General features: G+C 39.4%; 1 protein-coding gene across 5 annotated transcripts in view; it reads right to left on the reverse strand.

Moving 5' to 3' along the window:
* The window catches only part of FGF13 (fibroblast growth factor 13), a 577,206-nt gene that overhangs the window by 494,293 nt on the left and 61,974 nt on the right, over positions 1–20,939 (reverse strand). For 2 of the 5 annotated variants that reach the window (XM_073599239.1, XM_073599244.1), the window contains exons 1-2: positions 17,641–17,854; positions 17,064–17,253 (exon numbers count right to left, since the gene is read on the reverse strand). In XM_073599239.1, the coding sequence (XP_073455340.1) occupies positions 17,064–17,112 (49 nt within the window). In that variant the 5' untranslated portion in view covers positions 17,113–17,253; positions 17,641–17,854. Of the gene's footprint in view, positions 1–17,063; positions 17,254–17,396; positions 17,512–17,640; positions 17,855–20,939 lie in introns of those variants that run through there. The other 3 variants (XM_073599245.1, XM_073599241.1, XM_073599240.1) reach the window with 3 other exon arrangements.

Consider the following 20,939-nt stretch of genomic DNA (forward strand, 5'->3'; position numbering starts at 1 on the left):
ACAACCTTCATCAGTACAAGAAGCCATTATGGCAAAAGGCTAATTGCTGAGTGAGTTCTAAACTAAAGAGGATGACAGTACCAACCATAGCCAGAGGCAAGTGACATTGGTCATTGAGCAAGGCAAGTTAGAATAGAAAGTAAAAATAACCATGTATAATTATCTACAGTAAATTATGCACAAAAACATTACAGACCACTAATAAAAGTAAAGGAATATTGTTGCAGAAAAATTGCTATGTGCACAGGATTGCTCTACAGGTTGCACCTAGGTCGCTATAACCTCTGAAAAAATATAGAGGCTGCCTTGGCTATCCTCCTTCAGATAATTCTATTTACCTGGCTGTCTCTAGCTTCAGTACTTTCTGAGTCACTGGCCTGGAAAAAACAAGCAGATAAGAAACTCAGTGACCTTGCAATGTCTGCTCAGTAAAGGCTTCTATTAGGCACAAGGATCAGCTGTCATGGCTTCTGTTGCCTCTCACTTAAACTATGCAGCCTCGCCTAGAACTTCCCATGCTCTACCATCTCGCAGACTTTGACCTTGAGTGTTCTTCAAATGTGCACCACCTGGTTGTTTGAATTGTTATTGCCCTTAAGTCTTTCAACAGGTTTGCACCCACACCATCTAAGTGTTATAGTTAAGACTACTCTCTGGAACTCCCCAGGTGCACCCGTGGATAATTATATACTGTAAATATGTGCTCAGATTAAGCAAGGTGCCTGAAAAAAAGTTTCCTAGCATTTCTCAGCAATGTAGTTACTCTATATTTGGCATCCTGCTTCTGCTTTCAGCATCATGTTCCTAAATCCTGTGTCCAGTACCTTGTTCCTTTTATCCTCAACCCAGATTCTTGCTACCCTGCTGACTGATTTTCTCATTATGCCTGTGATTGTTTGTGTTTGCCAACTATGCCTGCTTGCAACCCGCTTTGACCTCCAGCCTGTCCCTGACTCTGCATCTGCTTAAGGATGCCATACTTCAGCTTTGATTCATGCTCACTTTCAGCCATCTCAGAGGAATTTGCTCCCTTGTGGCATCTACCATACAGAACCAGTGCCAGGTTAGGGGCACCCTGCCAAGAACTAGAACTATTGGCTATTGTGTCCTTCTGTAAGCTCATGAAAGGTAGACAGAGGGGGTACATATCCTAGTCTGGTACGTGACATCTGCATTAATACGAAGATGTGTAACCCACCCGAAGTGCTGGGAGCAAGGTGTTTTGAGCAGTCTTAATAGACTTTCAAAAACTGACAGTATACAGGTGTACAGTGGTTTGCCCTGTTGGGTGTGCTGGATGTGGCTAGCAAGTTTCAGTGTGCAGTAGTAAGACTCATTAACCACTGACCTCTGCTAAACACAAATGTATCTTACCAGAAGTGTATTTGCTAAGTCAATTTGGGATTCACAATTTTAAATGGATAGAACTGGTAGTTGTTGGTGGACTTTTTTGTCTTTCAAAATACATTAAAAAAAATATTTAGATTTTGGCTTTCTAAAATATGAAATAACTATGGAGAGTGACAGAAATGGTTCAGCAACATTTCGAATAGGCAATTTTGATATCTTCAAGCTGCAAAAGTTAGTTTACACATTTCACTATTCATACCTGCAATAACTATGGCTGACACATCAAAGGACTGTAATGCAGACCCTGGGGACCCATTAAAGATTTTGTGAAATGTATTATGTTCTTATAATCAAAGGAATTTAAGATGTAAGAACACAGCGAAAACTTTGTATCACGTTTTCTTAATTATATTGCTATTAAAGTAATTACTCTATATACCAGCGCAAGCTACACAAACCTAAATGGGAAGAAATGTTCGCTGTTTCAACTTTGAGCACATTTAACATCTCTTTCTCATTATTTAGAACTGATAGTTCCTGCGAGCTGGGGTTAATGTGGCTTTACAATCCCACACACCTGCAGGGCTCCGTTCTGCTAAAGCACTTCTAGGTCGAATCCTCTTTTGCTCCCCTATGACTAATGCTACCTACAGACATGGTGTGCACTAGCTTTGCAGTGACGTGTTGAGAAAAGTTGTCACACACTTTGCATGCATTGAGTAAATGTGCATTCTTGTCCATAACCAGGAGGAGGGGGGGAGGGGTCACAGCATGTGTTGTCTGGCAGACTTAAAAATATTCCCTTATACATAATAAGCAGATAGAATTCCAAAGGCCACAGTTCTAGGGAAGCAAAGGCAGACTGACCAGCGGGCACACTTTTGAGGCATGTGATGACAGGTTTGGGCATTAGCTTGACATCAGCTTGAAATGCTTCTGAGGTTATTCAGAATAGATAGGTGCATTTGACCTGCGGTTGCCTCCTTCTGACCTGCATTTGAGATTTAAGTGGAATTTGCATCACTGCAGACTAAGAAAAGAGATTGAGCATGGCAGACATTTCTCAGTATGCGCTACTGAATTTTAATTTTTATCTTTGAATAGTTGCATCCAGTTAAATAGAAATGTTCTAGCTGTGGGATATAGCATGGCATTCAAGCCAACCTTTTTTTTTTATATAAAGCGGCAAACAATGTATAACCTCTGTCAGCGTTTAATGGCTAACTCTGCAAGCTATCCCCTTCAAGCATAGTGGTCAAACGGTCCTAAGCAAAATTTTCAAGACAAAACAGCAATGAAAATGTTCTTCAGTAAAGTAGGAAAATGGTTCAAACTCTTCCCACATGCAAAGTTTTCCCCTTACATACTGTCATGAGGACAGTTGACACCGTGATTGCAAAGCAGGGAAATTTTCCTAAACAAGGACAAAAAGCTAAAAAAAAAAAAAAAAACTGATGGAGGTTCACCCCTGTTTCAAAACTAACAAAGATTTTGGCTATAGGGCCACTTTAATACACAGGCAATTAGGGAACTGGGCAGGGAGCTTTATGGCTGGTGTTTCCTAAGAAAGATATGCATAACAACAAGCATACATTTGATTTATCTCTATGCTCCAAGACAGCACAAAAATGTTCCCTGACTCCTCAAACCAAGTCTTTCCCACCAACTCTATTAGCCATTCCTGCCACTATAGTCAGCAGAAGGATAAAACCTTTTCACCCATGTGCTTTTATTGGTCCTTTTACAGTAGAAAGAAGCTATAGGATCATGAGGCAACTTGGAAGGTAATCTCACATCACCCTTAGGGTATACTTTAAAAAGAACATTAGCATGTTTTTTTGTAATTAATAAACAGTATCATGATGTGCATCTACATAATGGAAAAACCAGTACCATGCCACTCATTGCTCCACAATGTAATTTTTCTTTATATTGTAAAGTCAAATTTACATGCCAGACACATTGGGGGTGATTTACTAAAACCGGAGAGTACCCTAAAGCTCAAACACACATGCCTATGTGTGTGTGTATGTGTGTATATATATATATACATATACACAGTATATAGCATTGGGGAATGGACCGTGTCAGTAGAACAGTGGACAATGTCAGTAGGGCAGAGGGTGGTGTCAGTATGTCAGTAGAGCAGTGGACAGTGTCAGAGTGTCAGTAGGGCAAAGATTGGTGCCAGTAGTCTATTTTTATTATTTTTACTATAACAATTGTATTTTTTTATTATATTTTACAAAATGTTGTTTTCAATATATATATATATATATATATATATATATATATATATATACACACACAATTTTTTAGGAGCCCCCTTGGGGGGGCTTTCGCAAAATATCTCACTTTTGAGACAGAGAAAAGGACCAAGGACATAGATTCCCCAGTCCCATTCTCTGCAGGGGGAATCTGTGCAGCACAGAGTGATTAGAGTGTGCCCAGGCAAACCTGACACACCCTGTGCGCATGCATATGGTCAAAGCTTAATTGAACAAGCTGATGCTAGAAGCTGATTGGCTACCATGCACAGCTGCACCAGATTTTGCACTCTCCAGTTTTGGCAAATCAACCACATTGTTACTTGGCATATAATACTTATTACTGTTATATTTTTGCTCTGCTTTTATGTGATCCAACTCTGTTTTTGTTGCTGCTATTTACTTTTATATAGAGCAACCAAAAGGACAGGGTAGGAAGCATCTTTACATCAGAACAAAAGCTTTTTTGTTCCCATTGTTTGGCTATGTTGGGAAGGTTTAGAAGCTTTGTCAAGTTTTTATTTGCTGTATGTGACCCTTTTTGGGAGATGCACTTTTAATTATATTCCCGCGGACCGCTGTCATCAGGACATAAAGGAAGGGGCAATCTAAAATGTTAGAGTTGACATTAAAGCAATAGGGAAGGATGCATTAGGACACCTGTTCCAGTGACGACTGTCAATGATGGAATTTCCCCTCAATCTGGGGTGAATTTTTGCCATGCTCTGCTGTGGCTCAGGGACAGAAAGTGAAGCGAAATCTCCCTAAGCCCTGGTTCAAACTGAGCTGCGGGAATGAAGCCGTGCAAATTCAGCTTAACTCGCACGATTTCACTCCTGCATGTCAGTCCCGATTTTGGCCGTGATTTCAGAGACATCTGTGTAGGTTTCTGCACAGATATCAATGTAAATTGCAGCCTGAAATCACAAAAAGTAGTACAGAAACTACTTTTTGAAATTGGTGAGGTGCCACAAATGCAGCGTCGCACCGATTAGAACGGTGCCACATGTGAATTGACATGTCAAATCAAACCAATGTGAACCAGGGCTTATGGGCACACAGAAAGCAAAAACATTCTTACATGGGCTCTAACATTCCTCCACACAAAAACAAGTGGCCGAGGCAAGTTCTAGCGTTTCTATGATGCTGGATTCTCTACACATCGGGAGGTGCTTGCCTTGCCCAGCTGGTCCTTGATCCCAGGCCATTTGGAGCAGGAGCTTCCTCCTCTGTTTTAGGAATCCACCTTGGGGCCTAACCAAAGCACATCTCCCAGTTGCAAGGTAGTGCACATTGTAATTATTATTTAGTAACAAAACAAATATGAAATAAATACAATGTTCAATGGTCCCACTAAGTTAGTTTTTACAGTAATTATTCTATTGTAATGATCTAAAGTACATCCATGCCATTATATATGTCGAGCTTTCTCTATTTTCCAGTGTATTTCTGGTGCTAGCTACAGAAAATCTTTTCTTATGAATACTCTTGCGGCATAAGGATTACTTGGATTAGTAAAATTTGACACCCATAATGCCTTTCAAGCACTCAGCAAAAAGGGAAGTGGTAATTAATGGTTGTGGGATCACCATGTGAGGTAACAGGTGCAGGTTTCTGTGTAATGAAACATGGGGCCTGTATTACTAGTGCGTATGGGAAAAGGAGCCAAATATTCAAGTCTCTGTGTAAATTCTCTAGGAGGCAGTATGATTATTATTATTATTCTGCATTCATTTTTTTAATCATTTTTTTTTCATCAAACATTCAATTCACAGCCTTAATATCACATAGGTTTACAATATTGTTTTCTATTAAATAGTTTCTTAACTATTGCAAGCCTTTTATCTGATGAATTAGACTTTGTCATTGTGAAATATTACTTAATCTCCAGCTTGAATGATTCCGTTTTGTACCCTGCTCATTGAAGCCTACAGTTATCACCAGCCTGAAGTTTATGGTATTTTAGGGCTCGATAACCAGGGTGATAATCTTTGTAAATTGATCAATAAAATAAAGTGTGTATGGTAAATTCATCTGATCCATGTGGTATTTTTCCTAGTGATTGGATGTATTCATTTGCAAACAAAAATAAGCAGAAATGCACATTAAGAAAAATACTGCATGAGTTTTATTTTTGTGAATTGAGTCTTTTGAGTGTTGTCACTCATTTTTTGAGCACTAATGGACTTTTACATCAGTTCATTTGCTCCATTAGTTTGTTGTTTTTTTACCTTGGCATACACTTTAAAGTTGAACCTCAGGAATAACTTATTTTTTAAACATACAAAGGGCCAGTTTGGTAACATGTAATTATTTATGTGTCTGATCTGGAGGGCCACTGGGGATGCTGAACTTCACTGTACTATATTCTGTGCTACACACAGTCAGCGCTGTTCACTTTCATATGCTGCTGGGGAGACTTTCCATTTGTACATTGAACGCAAGAAATTAGGGAGTTGCTTGTTCCTGTACCTATGCCATTCAGTAAATATCTTTATTCAATTAATATAAGGCAGGGTGACCAGATGTCTGATTTTAGGGGACCAACCTGGGAAAAAAAGCTCAGATTTTGCCCCCAGTTAAAAGAATGTGTTCCCAATTTCTTTCAAACTTTAATAATGGTGTTCCTGGCCCATCTTAGCAACATTTCTGTAATTTGTCTAGAGCAGAAAGAGGGAAAGGAGGTGTGTGTGTGTGTGTGTATTTGCTCCTGGCTGTGTACAGGGTTAGTAATGATGTCACATGGCAATAATACTTGGTCTTCCCAGTCCCTCCCCCCTTGTCTTGTGCAGACTTCATTGTGGGAGGTAAGGATGTGAATCATTTGCCACCTTGTCCTTGCTTGTGATCATGACCTGCACTGCACACCTAGGCTTCCAATCCTGATTCAGAGTAAAGTAGGCTCAGGGTTTATTAGGGTCAGTGCACACCAGAACGCATTCAAAATGCACTGCATTTGCGATCTGCAGCGGGTGTCAGTGTTAACTTAAAGAAACCTCAAATGCAGGTTGCAAACGCAGTGCATTTGCCTGCACCAGATAGAATAATAGAGTAGTACCATGTGATAAAGTTACATAGTTACATAGTAGGTGAGGTTGAAAAAAGACACAAGTCCATCAAGTCCAACCTATGTGTGTGATTATGTGTCAGTATTACATTACATATCCCTGTATATTGCGGTCATTCAGGTGATTATCTAATAGTTTCTTGAAGCTATCAATGCTCCCCGCTGAGACCACCGCCTGTGGAAGGGAATTCCACATCCTTGCCGCTCTTACAGTAAAGAACCCTCTACGTAGTTTAAGGTTAAACCTCTTTTCTTCTAATTGTAATGAGTGGCCACGAGTCTTATTAAACTCTCTTCTGCGAAAAAGTTTTATCCCTATTGTGGGGTCACCAGTACAGTATTTGTAAATTGAAATCATATGCCCTCTCAAGCGTCTCTTCTCCAGAGAGAATAAGTTCAGTGCTCGCAACCTTTCCTCATAACTAAGATCCTCCAGACCCTTTATTAGCTTTGTTGCCCTTCTTTGTACTCGCTCCATTTCCAGTACGTCCTTCCTGAGGACTGGTGCCCAGAACTGGACAGCATACTCCAGGTGCGGGCGGACCAGAGTCTTGTAGAGCGGGAGAATTATCGTTTTATCTCTGCAGTTGATCCCCCTTTTAATGCATGCCAATATTCTGTTTGCTTTATTAGCAGCAGCTTGGCATTGCATGCCATTGCTGAGCCTATCATCCACTAGGACCCCCAGGTCCTTTTCCATCCTAGATTCCCCCAGAGGTTCTCCCCCCAGTGTATAGATTGCATTCATATTTTTGCCACCCAAATGCATTATTTTACATTTTTCTACATTGAACCTCATTTGTCATGTAGTCGCCCACCCCATTAATTTGTTCAGGTTTTTTTGCAAGATTTCCACATCCTGCGGAGAAGTTATTGCCCTGCTTAGCTTAGTATCGTCTGCAAATACAGAGATTGAACTGTTTATCCCATCCTCCAGGTCATTTATGAACAAATTAAATAGGATTGGTCCCAGCACAGAACCCTGGGGAACCCCACTACCCACCCCTGACCATTCTGAGTACTCCCCATTTATCACCACCCTCTGAACACGCCCTTGTAGCCAGTTTTCAATCCATGTACTCACCCTATGGTCCATGCCAATGCACCTTATTTTGTACAGTAAACGTTTATGGGGAACTGTGTCAAATGCTTTTGCAAAATCCAGATACACCACGTCTACGGGCCTTCCTTTATCTAGATGGCAACTCACCTCCTCATAGAAGGTTAATAGATTGGTTTGGCAAGAACGATTCTTCATGAATCCATGCTGATTACTGCTAATGATATCATTCTTATTACTAAAATCTTGTATATAGTCCCTTATCATTCCCTCCAAGAGTTTACATACTATTGATTGTAGTTTGTAAGTTGTTGTATATAGTCCCTTATCATCCCCTCCAAGAGTTTACATACTATTGATTGTAGATTGAAGTTGTTGTGTTTATTTTCATTCTTTAAAGTAGTGCATGCACTACTTACTTTTGGTGCAGTCCGGCGTGATTTCAGCTTATTCGAATGATCTGGCTAAAATCGCACTGCACCCGGATCGCATGTGAATTGCACAGGAATGCATTGTGTGCAATTCGTAGTGTAAACTAGCCCATATCCCTTTAAGCTCCTCCAACTTAGAACAATTTGGCCACACCCAACATTTGGTGTGACGCGATTTATATGGTGCTATTATCCTCACCCCCTGCTCCTGTCTCATCTCTAATAAAAGTGGTTATATTCAGTAGAGTGTCCCCAGATTTTGTTTTGAGAATCTGGTCTGCCCACTTCTCCACCTCAGCCAATCAGAGGAAAGCTCATACTGCTGTTGAATACAGCACTGACATACTGTATGTAGTTGATGTTACTACAGTACATTGCAGTGCACACTGCAGCTGAATCCTTTTGTAATGGAAACAGTTGGTTTAGGCCAGTTTGGCCTTAAAAGAGAAATATGGGCTTTGCAAAAAAAAAAAAAAAAGATTATACTACCCGAGGTGGATGCAGCATTGATCTGATGCTGCTTGTGTCCTCCGCCAGCTCTACAGTGAGAACTGAGCACTCAAACAACACAGTGATCTCTCAGTTCTCCCCCCTCTGAGCAGAGAGCTCTCTGCTCTGCCCCTCCAGCACTCACTGGAGCATTGGGCTCTGGGACGGGGAAGGAGAGGCTGGCTCAGGCTCTCTCAAAGGCTGAGCTAGGTGCCCCGGGCCAGGCTTATGAGTGGATCCTGACCAAATGGATCACTGCACTCCTGTGATCCATAAGAAAAATAAAGTCAAAAAGGCTTTGGCTGTACTTCTTCTTTAAAGAGCTACTTAAAGTGACAGGAAATGTGGATAAAAACTTTCATGACAGACACTCATTCTACTAGCGTCCATTTTGAAAAGCTCCTGAAGTAATCTTTATAAAAATTCCTAGTGTTATTGGAAATTATTTTATACAGTTGTGCTTGGAAGTTTACATACCCTGGCAGAATTTATGATTTCTTGGCCATTTTTCAGAGAATATGATTGATAACACAAAAACATTTCTTTCACTCATGGTTAGTGTTTGGCTGAAGCCATTTATTATCAAACAACTGTGTTTACTCTTTTTAAATCATAATGGCAACAGAAAATACCCAAATGACCCTGATCAAACATTTGCATACTCTGGTGATTTTGGCCTGATAACATGCACACAAGTTGACACAAAGGGGTTTGAATGGCTATTAAAGGTAACCATCCTCACCTGTGATTTGTTTGCTTGTAGTATTATGTGTGTGCATGTATAAAAGGTCAATCCGTTTCTGGACTCCTGACAGACCCTTGCATCTTTCATCCAGTGCTGCACTGACGTTTCTGGATTCTGAGTCATGGGGAAAGCAAAATAATTGTCAAAGGATCTGCGGGAAAAGGTAGTTGAACTGTATAAAACAGGAAAGGGATATAAAAAGATATCCAAGGAACTGAGAATGCCAATCAGCAGTGTTCAAACTCTAATCAAGAAGTGGAAAACGAGGGGTTCTGTTGAAACCAAACCACGGTCAGGTAGACCAACTAAAATTTCAGCCACAACTGCCAGGAAAATTGTTCGGGATGCAAAGAAAAACCCACAAATAACTTCAGGTGAAATACAGGACTCTCTGAAAACATGTGGTGTAGAAAGATGGGCTGCATGGTTGAGTCGCCAGAAGAAAGCCATAACTACGCAAATGCCACAAAGTATCCCGCTTACAATACGCCAAACAGCACAGAGACAAACCTCAAACCTTCTGGCACAAAGTCTTTTGGAGTCATGAGACCAAAATTGAGCTTTTTGGCCACAACCATAAACGCTACATTTAGAGAGGAATCAACAAGGCCTATGATGAAAGGTACAGAGGTAGATCGCTGATGTTTTGGGGATGTGTGAGCTACAAAGGCACAGGAAAATTTGGTCAAAATTGTTGGCAAGATGAATGCAGTATGTTATCAAAAAATACTGGAGGAACATTGCATTCATCAGTCAGGAAGCTGCCCATGGGATGTACTTGGAAATTCCTACATGACAGTAATCCAAAACACAAGGCCAAGTCAACCTGTCATTGGCTACAGCAGAATAAAGTGAAGGTTCTGGAGTGGCCATCTCAGTCTCCTGACCTCAATATCATTGAGCCACTCTCAAACGTGCAGTTCATGCAAGACAGTCCAAGAATTTCCAGGAACTGGAGGATTTTTGTCAAGAGGAATGAGCAGCTTTACCATCTGAGAAGATAAAGAGCCTCATCCACAAATGCCACAAAAGACTTCAAGCTGTCATTGATGTTAAAGGGGGCAATACACAATATTAAGAACGGGGGTATGTAAACTTTTGATCAGGGTCATTTGGGTAGTTTCTGTTGTGATTATGATTTAAAAAGAGTAAACACAGTTCATTGATAACAATGATAACACTAACCATGAGTGAAAGAAAAGTTGATGTGTTATCATTCATATTCTCTGAAATGGCCAAGAAATCATAAATTCTGCCAGGGTGTGTAAACTTATGAGCCTAACTGTATTTACCTACCTGTACTTATGGTTCCCTGCTCCTTAAAATGAGTGAAGTCAAGCAGATATACAGATACCTAGCTGCTCATTTTGTGAGTCAGCTCTAATTAGTGGTGAGTCACTTAGACCTTGTATATAAAATAGGAAATGTAGTCATAGTATATGTGAGTGGCAATTAGTTTAATCTAATACAGTATGAATTCATCTCAAACATTATTATTGATAATATTATTATACTACTAATATCTATGGGAAATATGCACTATGGTAACTATGGTAACATTCATTGCAATTTAGAGCAGTAATGGAACAACACACGGTGCTATTTCAAAAGCAAAGGTGTATTTAAGTATATGTAAACCCAATCATTGCGGCTGACAGCTTGTAGTTCTCAGTGAACTGCGAGGGCCCTGGTGAGTGCTGTCATAGTTCATGGATCCTTCCTGCCATTCAGTAACTGCATGCCTATATCAAAGGTATGGGCAGACAGTGTACTGAGAGTCTGCAGGCTTCTGGCATTGCATGTGCGATCTGCTGTGCTATACAGGATGCAATGTAAAAACAAAATAATAAATGCACATTTTTTTTTTATCTGCAAAAAGATGTGCATTTATTATTTTCTTTTACAAAAAATGAACTTAACCTTTAAAGTGAATCTGTTAAAGGGTTAATATTTACCCGTCCCTCCACCCACGCCACTGATCTTTGCTCTGTTGCAGAGCTACAATGGATGAACAATCTTTAGCATCCAACACTCTGCTCTCTGTGGTTTCACCAACTGACCCCTATGTCACAAAAAGCATTTCAGCCAGCCAACCCCTTTCTTACCCCTAAAGAGTTGCTTTAAAGCGGTAGTAAAGTTTAAAAAAATGGGCTCCCTTGCTTGGTTTAAGCTATAATGTACTAAAATGCACTTCATACTAGCATATTATGACAGACGCAAAGTGGTATTAAACCGCTGCAGTTTAAAAAAACAAAACAAAAAAACACATGTAAGGCAATTGCATAATATGCTAGTATGCATCTGTCAAAGCAGTCAACTCTTTGTGAGCTGCGTGTTCAGATAGCCTTTAACCACTTAAGGACCGCCCGCTGCAGTTTTATTTCGGCTGTTTGAAGGAGGATATCGTTTTTATGGCAGCAGCTGCCATAGCCCTTGTAACCTCTTCTTCAGTGGGCGGTCTGCTACAAGATAAAAGTGGTCTCTGCGGCAAGATCACTTTTATCGGCGGCAGGAGAGGGGCCCCCTCCCGCCGCGATCCGGTGCCCTCCGCAACTTATCGGAACCGTCGGCAGCGGCGGAGGCGATCGCGTCCTGTCTCCTGTTAGGTATGGATACGAGTGAGGGGAAGATGGCCCCCACCCGTCTCTATAACAATGCAGGGCGGAAGCGACGTCAAAACGTCACTTCTGCCAACAGCTCTTAAAGGGCCATTTTATTTAAATGATTTTTTAAATGACAAATTTTTTTTTTTTTTTTTTGCATTCTAGTGTAAATATAAGATCTGAGGTCTTTTTGACCACAGATCTCATATTTAAGAGGTCCTGTCATGGTTTTTTTCGATCACAAGGGATGTGTACATTTCTTGTAATAGGAATAAAAGTGACAATTTAAAAAAAAAAAAAACAATGTACAAATAAAAGGTAAAATAAATAAGAAAAATGTTTTTTTTTTTTAAACGCGCCCCGTCCTGACGAGCTCACGTGCAGAAGCGAACGCATACGTAAGTAGTGCCCGCATATGAAAACGGTGTTCAAACCACACATATGAAGTGTCGCCGCGATCGGTAGTATGAGAGCAATAATTCTAGCCCTAGACCTCCTCTGTAACTCAAAACATGCAACCTGTAGAATTTTTTAAACATTGCCTATGGAGATTTTTAAGGGTAAAAGTTTGTCGCCATTCCACGAGTGGGCGCAATTTTTAAGCGTGACATGTTGGGTATCAATTTACTCGGTGTAACATTATCTTTCACAACATAAAAATAATGGGCTAACTTTACTGTTGTCTTATTTTTTAATTAAAAAAAGTGTGTTTTTTCCAAAAAAAGTACGCTTGTAAGACCCCTGCGCAAATACGGTGTGACAGACCACCATTTTATTCTCTAGGGTGTTAGAAAAAAAAATGTATAATATTTGGGGGTTCTAAGTAATTTTCTAAAATATTTTTAACTTGTAAACAACAGAAAGAGGCTCAGTCCTTAAGTGGTTAAAGAGGGGGTCCATCCTCTCCAACCCTGCAGCTAGCCTTAATCTGCCCATACATGTTGAAAGAAAGAAGCTGAACCAATTTCCCCATCCACAAATTCAATGTGGATGAGAGATTCCTCCCCACTGTGTCATTGCATTTTTACAGTAGTACTCCCCCACCATCAGAATACACTGATCAGCACTGTAGCTGATTGGCTACATGCACTGATGCAAAATTTCCAGTGTGATGTGTCTGGGGCTGTGTATTGTAGTGTATAGTGTACAGGCCAATACACCATTAGCATGGGACACCACAACCAGCAGGGTCCAGAGGGGTGGCCAAGATATTTTGGAGTTAGTTCACCTTTTCATTTTTCAGGAAAAGGTAATCTTACAATTAAAAAAAAAAAATCATTCTGTCTATGTTGCTTTTTCGAGAGAGTTCCTTTAATTTCCTGTTCTGGTGACAAAAGGTGAAATAATCTTTTTAACGGAGCCTCTGACAGCAATTCTAAATCCAAGTAAACTTTAAAAAAATGTTTTTGGTTATACAGGAGGTACACTTTAAAACATGCTTTTTACGGTTAGATTTTAAAAAAAATTTTAGATGTCAGATCAACAGAATTTAAAACTCAGTAGTGTTTGGAACAATCTACGCAACCCACCCAGACAAGCACAACCTTACACTACACAGCTGTGCCTGAATCTGGTTTACCTGGCAAATTAAATCTGAAACAAAATCAGTACAGTGCCATCAATAGGCAATTTAATCCTTAGGCTAGGTTCACATGAGCACTGGCACAAGTTTTTAATGTGTTTTAATACATGTTCATACATCATGTGTTTTTCATGCTGGATAATAAAAAAATATTTAGGTTGGTTACCAGGGCCTGAAAACACATGAAAACACATACAAATACATCATTTATGCCCCTGTCTTCTACTGGTCTTAGAATGCATGAAAGTGGACAAAAATAGACCTGATCTATTTTTAAGAACACACTGCAGCACAGTGCACAGCTGTGATCAGGCTCTATCAGTTGCCTTTGATGATACATGAATGTGTGAATTGGCCTGATCAATATCTTTCTATATAGAAAAAGACAACAGTGCGCCACATGTATCTGTCAGCCCAGCTGTACAGAAAATATTACCCAGGTCCAGCTGGTTTAAGGTGAGGTAGATGTCATATCGCTTGTCATTCTCTGTGAGATATCTGTCTGTCTATGGGCAGACTGGTCCACATGCCAATTCTAGGTTGTTACAAATACACAATCCTGACCCATCCCAGACCACAAAGCTTAGCATAAGGATTAGGACCATCAATTCAACCATGTGATTGTGCTTTTCAATTCCTCCAATGGAATGGGCTGAAAATAACTGTCACTTTTTTTTCAAACAAGTATCCTTTTTCCTCCTGTTTTAGCTTCGTCATGAATTGAGCTTGTTTTAACCATGCTGAGTGCAGTACTTATAAAATCGAATTTGATATACTGTATTGCAATGAATTTCTTTCTTGTGGTTTTGGTGCAACACACATAAATAAACTAAAAAAAAAAAAAAAGATACAATGTAAAAATACCAGCTCTGCCTGTAAAAGCAAAGCTTTAAGCCATTGTGAAAACTGAAGTTAAAATAAGATGCTCATTGCGTAACACTTTTTGTGAGATGCTGCAGAATGAAATTTTGTAACATTTTATGGATTCGGTTTTAGAGGTGTACCACATTGATGCCTAAATTAGCTGCTGTACACAAGATTGTTTCTACTCCTCTCTCAATTTTACATAAATGATTCATACCTTCTGGTGTCAAATCTACTAAAGATTATTCAAATTTGTTTGGGAGATAAATGATTGTCTTGCAGGCGTATTGTTTGGCTTAAAGTGAAAACAGCGGTGCAGTTTACAAAGACTGGTTCCCAGTATTACCAAGTATACAAAAAAAGTAAATCTAAGCAGGTATTAACACCTTTAGACTCTCTTGGCCATACGGCTTATTAATTAACACAATACTTCCAATAATCTTCCTTTGGCGTAAATACAATAAAAATAAAAGTCTTTCTACAGTTTTTTTTTTACAAAACCAGAGTACATTTCCGTATCATTAGATCAAAAAAAATTTAGGAAAGCTCATCAGCTTATAGCTGCACTATTAAAAAGAAAACTACTGTACTGCAACCCATTATAATATGCAATAAAGGATGGTCATTTTTGGCAATGTGCTATAAGGTGCTGCAAAGATTTGGTGCATATTATTTTATTTGCTGAAAACATTTTACATTTATGTTTGCTGATTTAGTTGTAGTCATTTCTTATATTATAATACTCCCAAAGCAACAAAGTGAATAGATACAATATGCACACAGACAGGATGACATAATAATAGATAGGTAGACAGGCAAACAAGCAGGTGGTACTTTGCTTGTGTGATAGATAGATAGATAGATAGATAGATAGATAGATAGATAGATAGATAGATAGATTAGATTGTTAGATATAGACAGGATGACATAATTTAGATCTATATATAGATGTGTATATATAGCTATCTATATATAGATATATATATATATAGATAGATATAGGTGTATATATAGCTATCTATAGATAGCTATATATAGATAGATAGATATACAGATATCTATCTATCTATCTATCTGTACAGATCTATATATATTAGATATAGACAGGAAGGCATAATTTAGGTACATAGACAAACATGGTAGTGCTTTGCATGTATGATAAATAGATAGATAGATAGATAGATAGATAGATAGATAGATAGATAGATAGATAGATAGATAGATAGATTAGATTAGATTGTTAGATATAGACAGGATGACATAATTTAGATCTATATATAGATGTGTATATATAGCTATCTATATATAGATATATATCTATAGATAGATATAGGTGTATATATAGCTATCTATAGATAGATATATATAGATATATAGATATACAGATATCTATCTATCTATCTATCTATCTATCTATCTATCTATCTATCTATCTATCTATATATACAGATCTATATATATTAGATATAGACAGGATGGCATAATTTAGGTACATAGACAAACATGGTAGTGCTTTGCATGTATGATAAATAGATAGATAGATAGATAGATAGATAGATAGATAGATAGATAGATAGATAGATAGATAGATAGACATTTAGGTTTTCAGGTTGCATGATATTTAAGTATAAACAAATAACAGTAATAATAATCATCTTCATAATAATAATCATAATAAAAACAAAAATAAAAAATATATATTATGTTTATGTTATCTTACAAATCTATATGAATAACTCAACCGATGCAATTGTTCCCCACCCCTGGGGGAAAAGTTTGCAAACTACTGAATTTGGAGTGGAGGTCTCAGGGTCCACCATTGAATATGTGCACTGCTTGATGCGTGTCTGTTTGTCTGTCCACTTTTCAGGAGAACTTCTATTGGTCTAGGCTGACTACCTCTGCATTATTGCTGCTCCTGCTGCTGGTGTTGAGGATGCAAATGAAAGTAATGCAGTTGCAGTGTGATACACCTCTCCTCCCCCACCCCCTCCTCCTGCCCTCCTTGTCTCCATGGCAATTGTCACCCAGTTTACATCCAGCAGCAAAGCCAGTCGATTGCAAGGCAATAGAGGGGGGGAAGCTACATCTTAACAAACATCCACTTCTTCTAACCCTTTTTCTACATTTGCATCATCTATCCGAAAGAAGAACAGCCAATGGCTTGGTGTCACCTCTGCTCTAGGGGGGTGGGTGGGATGGTGACATCATATGCCCCCTGGGTACCATTCATTCAGAAGGGGTCTGCAGCCTGTAACAAAGTAGCGATCTGGCAATGAAAAGGTTGTCACGGGGCTGTCATGGCTGCCCAAGTGGTGGCAGCAGAACTTCTAAAGGTGATAGGGGACATTGCAACATTATAGACTGACCCTTTCCCCTGCATGGGGCTGACACTGTTGCTCCTGTAGGCATGCAGTATACGTATAACAAAGTGAAGGGGGTTTGAGGGTTTGTTTAGGGTGTCGTTGTAGATCCAGTATCACACAAGTAGGATGACAGCACCATAAAAGGCTCCAAGGTAAAAGGTCACCAGCACCTGCTCACACAAAGATGTCTCTCTCTCTCTCTCTCTTTCTCCCATTGAAGTTGATTATCAGCTGCTTACCCTTAGAAGCATCTTTTTCTTCCTTCGGTTTGATCACCTTGCCACTCATAGATCCCAGTTTGCTTGTAAAAATTCCCAAATGTGATCAAATTTCCTCTTGGATTGGATTCAGATGAACAGGTCAGACAATCCTCCTTGATCCCCCCCAAAAAATGTCTTTATGCAGGTGTCTGATTGGCTCCCCCGATGACTAGAGGAATAAAGAAAAAAAGAAGAATATATTATGGTGTCACTTCCTCACTGGTGTCCCCAGAATAGGAGAGCATAGACAAAGAGACGTGTTCTACCTTTCATTTCTTCTACCCCCCCCCCCCCCCCAATGCATGCCATCACCTCTTAAAGCCACAGCAAGCCTAGACACCAATGGCACACAAAGATGGAGAGAGGAGGAAGGAAGGCACATGGCTATGGATGGGTACAATGCTCCTGAGACTGGCATCCTGCAGGGAAGATACAAGGCATGTCATGGTGAGATGAGATGGCCATGGCCAGTAAAGGGTTAATTCCCTGTGCACTGCCTAGACAAGCTGTGGGCAGGTTGGTGATCATCATGTAAGGTGGGTGCTGTGTGCCTTACCTTGCCCCCTCTGCTCCTCTGCCGGTGACAAGTGAAGACAACTAGCAGAGATGTTCCGGCTCAGACATCGGCACACAAAGCTGCCTGTTGTAGTAAGAGATCGGGAGCTCGCCGACGTCACATCAGACAGGCTGGGCTGGAAATGAGCTGCAAATAACCTCCTTATATCCGACCGCCTCCTCCTTCTACTAATACAGGCAAAGGGGGGCTCCGCCTACTGCCAGGCACCAGGAGCGGACCCCAGGGAGAACTCCACCCTGACCACTAACAAGGTGACAACTCCACATCCGACCCCTGGGATCATTCAGTGTCTATGGGATCAGCAACCCTACATTCAGTGTCTATGGGATCAGCGGAGCCTTCTTTAGTATAAGGAGTACTAAGGAGACAAATCATTTCTACATGTTCTGCACAATCTATTGTCGGGAAAATTATAGATGGAAACCCTAACAATCCACTCTTTTTTGCTTCCTTTCCATCTGGTAAATATACCATTGAAAGAGTTGTGTTATATCTGCTGGAGAAGTATAAAATAGATACTTGTTGATCCTGCCAGAAATGTAGTGAACTGATAACTAGGGATTTACTAAAACTGGAGCGTGCAACATCTGTATATTTGTATATTTATATATGTGTATATTTATATATGTGTATATTTATTTAAATATTTGTATATTTATTTATATTTAAACATCAGTATATTTAGTTATATATATTTATATATCTGTATATTTATTTATATATCTGTATATTTATTTATATAGTATATTTATATATCTGTATATTTATTTATATAGTATATTTATACATTTGTATATTTATTGATATATGTATATATATATATATATATATATATAAATATATCTGTATATTTATATATCGGTATATTTATATTTCTGTGAATCTGTAATAGACAGTATCATGATGTGAAATCTACATCATGGAAAAACCAGTACCATACCACTCATTGCTCCACAATTTTTCTCTATATGGTAAAGTCAAATTTACATACCATACACATTGGGGGTGATTTATTAAAACTTGAGAGTGCAAAATCCTATGCAGCTCTGCATAGAACCCAATCTGCTTCAAGGTTTTATTGTCAAAGCTTAAAGTGGTTGTAACGTCAGAAGGTTTTTTCATCTTAATCCATTCTATCTATTAAGATAAAAAGCCTTCTGTGTACAGCAGCCCCCCCCCCCCCCTCAATCCCCCTAATACTTACCAGAGCCCCATCTCTGTCCAATGATGTTCACGAGTGTCTCAGCCGTCCAAGATTCTCCCTCCTGATTGACTGACACACAGCAGCGGCACCATTGGCTGTCAAAGTCAGCTAGCCAATCAGGGGAGAGAGGGGGCGAGGCTGGGTTGGGGCTCTGTGTTTGAATGGACACATGGAGCTGTGACTTGGCTCGGGTGCCTCCAAGCAAACAGCAAGCTGCTTGCTGTGGGGGCACTCGATAGGTGGGAGAGGCCAGGAGCAGCAAAGAGGGACCCGAACAAGCTGAAATTAAAAGCTGATTGGCTACCATGCACCACAGCACCAGATTCTGAGTGCTCCAGTTTTAGTATATCAACCCTAATATATTCAATATGCCACTGCTGACTGTTCTCTGGAGACTACAGAACACCTTCCTCTAAAAGAAGAGGGGAAAGCGTTGTCCTAGGGTGATGAAGCTTTTTTGTTCTTGGGTTTATATACACTTTAATATTCATTTTAGGTATTTAAAGGAGAAGTACAGCCAAAGCTCGTTTGGCTGTACTTCTGTGGATCACAGGAGTGCAGGTCGTTTTAAAGCCCGCTGTCGGCTGATGTCACAGAGTCAGTCCAGGCTTGGACAAGACTGCGACCATATAAATGGGATCTGCCCACATGCCTGGACTGGCACCTGGCTCAACCTCTCATTGAGACGCTGAGAGCTTGAGCTGGCTGCTTCCGTCCCCTCCGCAGCCCAGTCTCAACGTTAGACCCGGTGGGGGACAGATGCAGCAGGTAAGTATGATTCTAAAAAAAAAAAAAAAAAAAGATATTCCCATACTTCGCTTTTAAAGTGTATGTAAACCCTATCAGAAGATCTCAAGTACATATGTTTAAGTATGATATTAAAGGGCATTCCAGCTTGGACCAATGTACATATGTATATCTCATATCTAACTGATCCCTGTGGAAGCTGCAAATCACTGTAGTGGTAACCGCTAGTACCGTGATAGCAGCAGTCTTCCAGATTCGGTACTTTGCAGCTGCCCTTCAGCGTAGTAACCACAGATGATCGCTCACTCAGCACTGCTGCCACTCATAAAATACATTGTATTTTTTCAGTGATTACCAGACATTCTCTGATTGGACAAGGTAGAGAGGCATGACAGTGACTTCACACACTCCACCTCATCCAATCAGAGAATACCTTGTATTTACTATAAAAAATACAAGCTATTCCCTGAATGGTGGCAGTGCCAAGCGATTGACCTCCTGTGGTTAGTGCGCAGGAAGGGCAGTCACTCAGCACTGCATCTGGAGGATGATACTATCACTATGTTAATAATGACTACTACAATCCATTACAGCTTCCATCAGGGATCGCTCTGTTGTGCATAATTAGATTGATCCAAGCTTCACCAATGAACGGCAATAAAATTCATACCAAACTCCAGCTTTAATGTGTTCATTGAATTTTACAAGTATTGTTTCATATTTATTAAATCTGCAGCTTTTGGTAAAGTAATACCTGGTGATCCTGCCACGGATATCCTTATTCAGGAACTTCCTGTTATAGGGTGACAACGCACTGTAGTTGTCTCCCAGGTGGGCTGTTGAGTTGTCATCCTATTACAAATGCTTCAAAATTATCAGGAAACCTACCCTAAGTAATGCCAGGCAGACGTTGGAGTGTAAGCATGCATAAAGGAAGTGATTGCAAATGGGGTGCAGGAGATCAGTAGTAATGAAATGCAACAAAAGATGACAAATGTGAAAACTTGTATTTCATTTAAAAAATGGCAGTCATTTATAATATTCAATGCTTCAGCAAATTAAATGTCATTCAGGTTTACAGCTATTTTTATGCAAAAGTATAATTTTTGCAAAGTTGATGTACTGTGTGTGGATGGCTTCTGTGATTAGATAATAAAAATTTACTGTAATTCACTTAAGAGAAAAAAAAACAACAACAAGTATATATATATATATATATATATATATATATATATATATATATATATATATATATATATATATATAAAAATGTATATATATATATATATATATATATATATATAACAAATATATATATAGATATATA

The sequence above is a fragment of the Aquarana catesbeiana genome, linkage group LG09 (genome assembly GCF_042186555.1).
Source record: "Aquarana catesbeiana isolate 2022-GZ linkage group LG09, ASM4218655v1, whole genome shotgun sequence".
Lineage (NCBI taxonomy): Eukaryota > Metazoa > Chordata > Amphibia > Anura > Ranidae > Aquarana > Aquarana catesbeiana.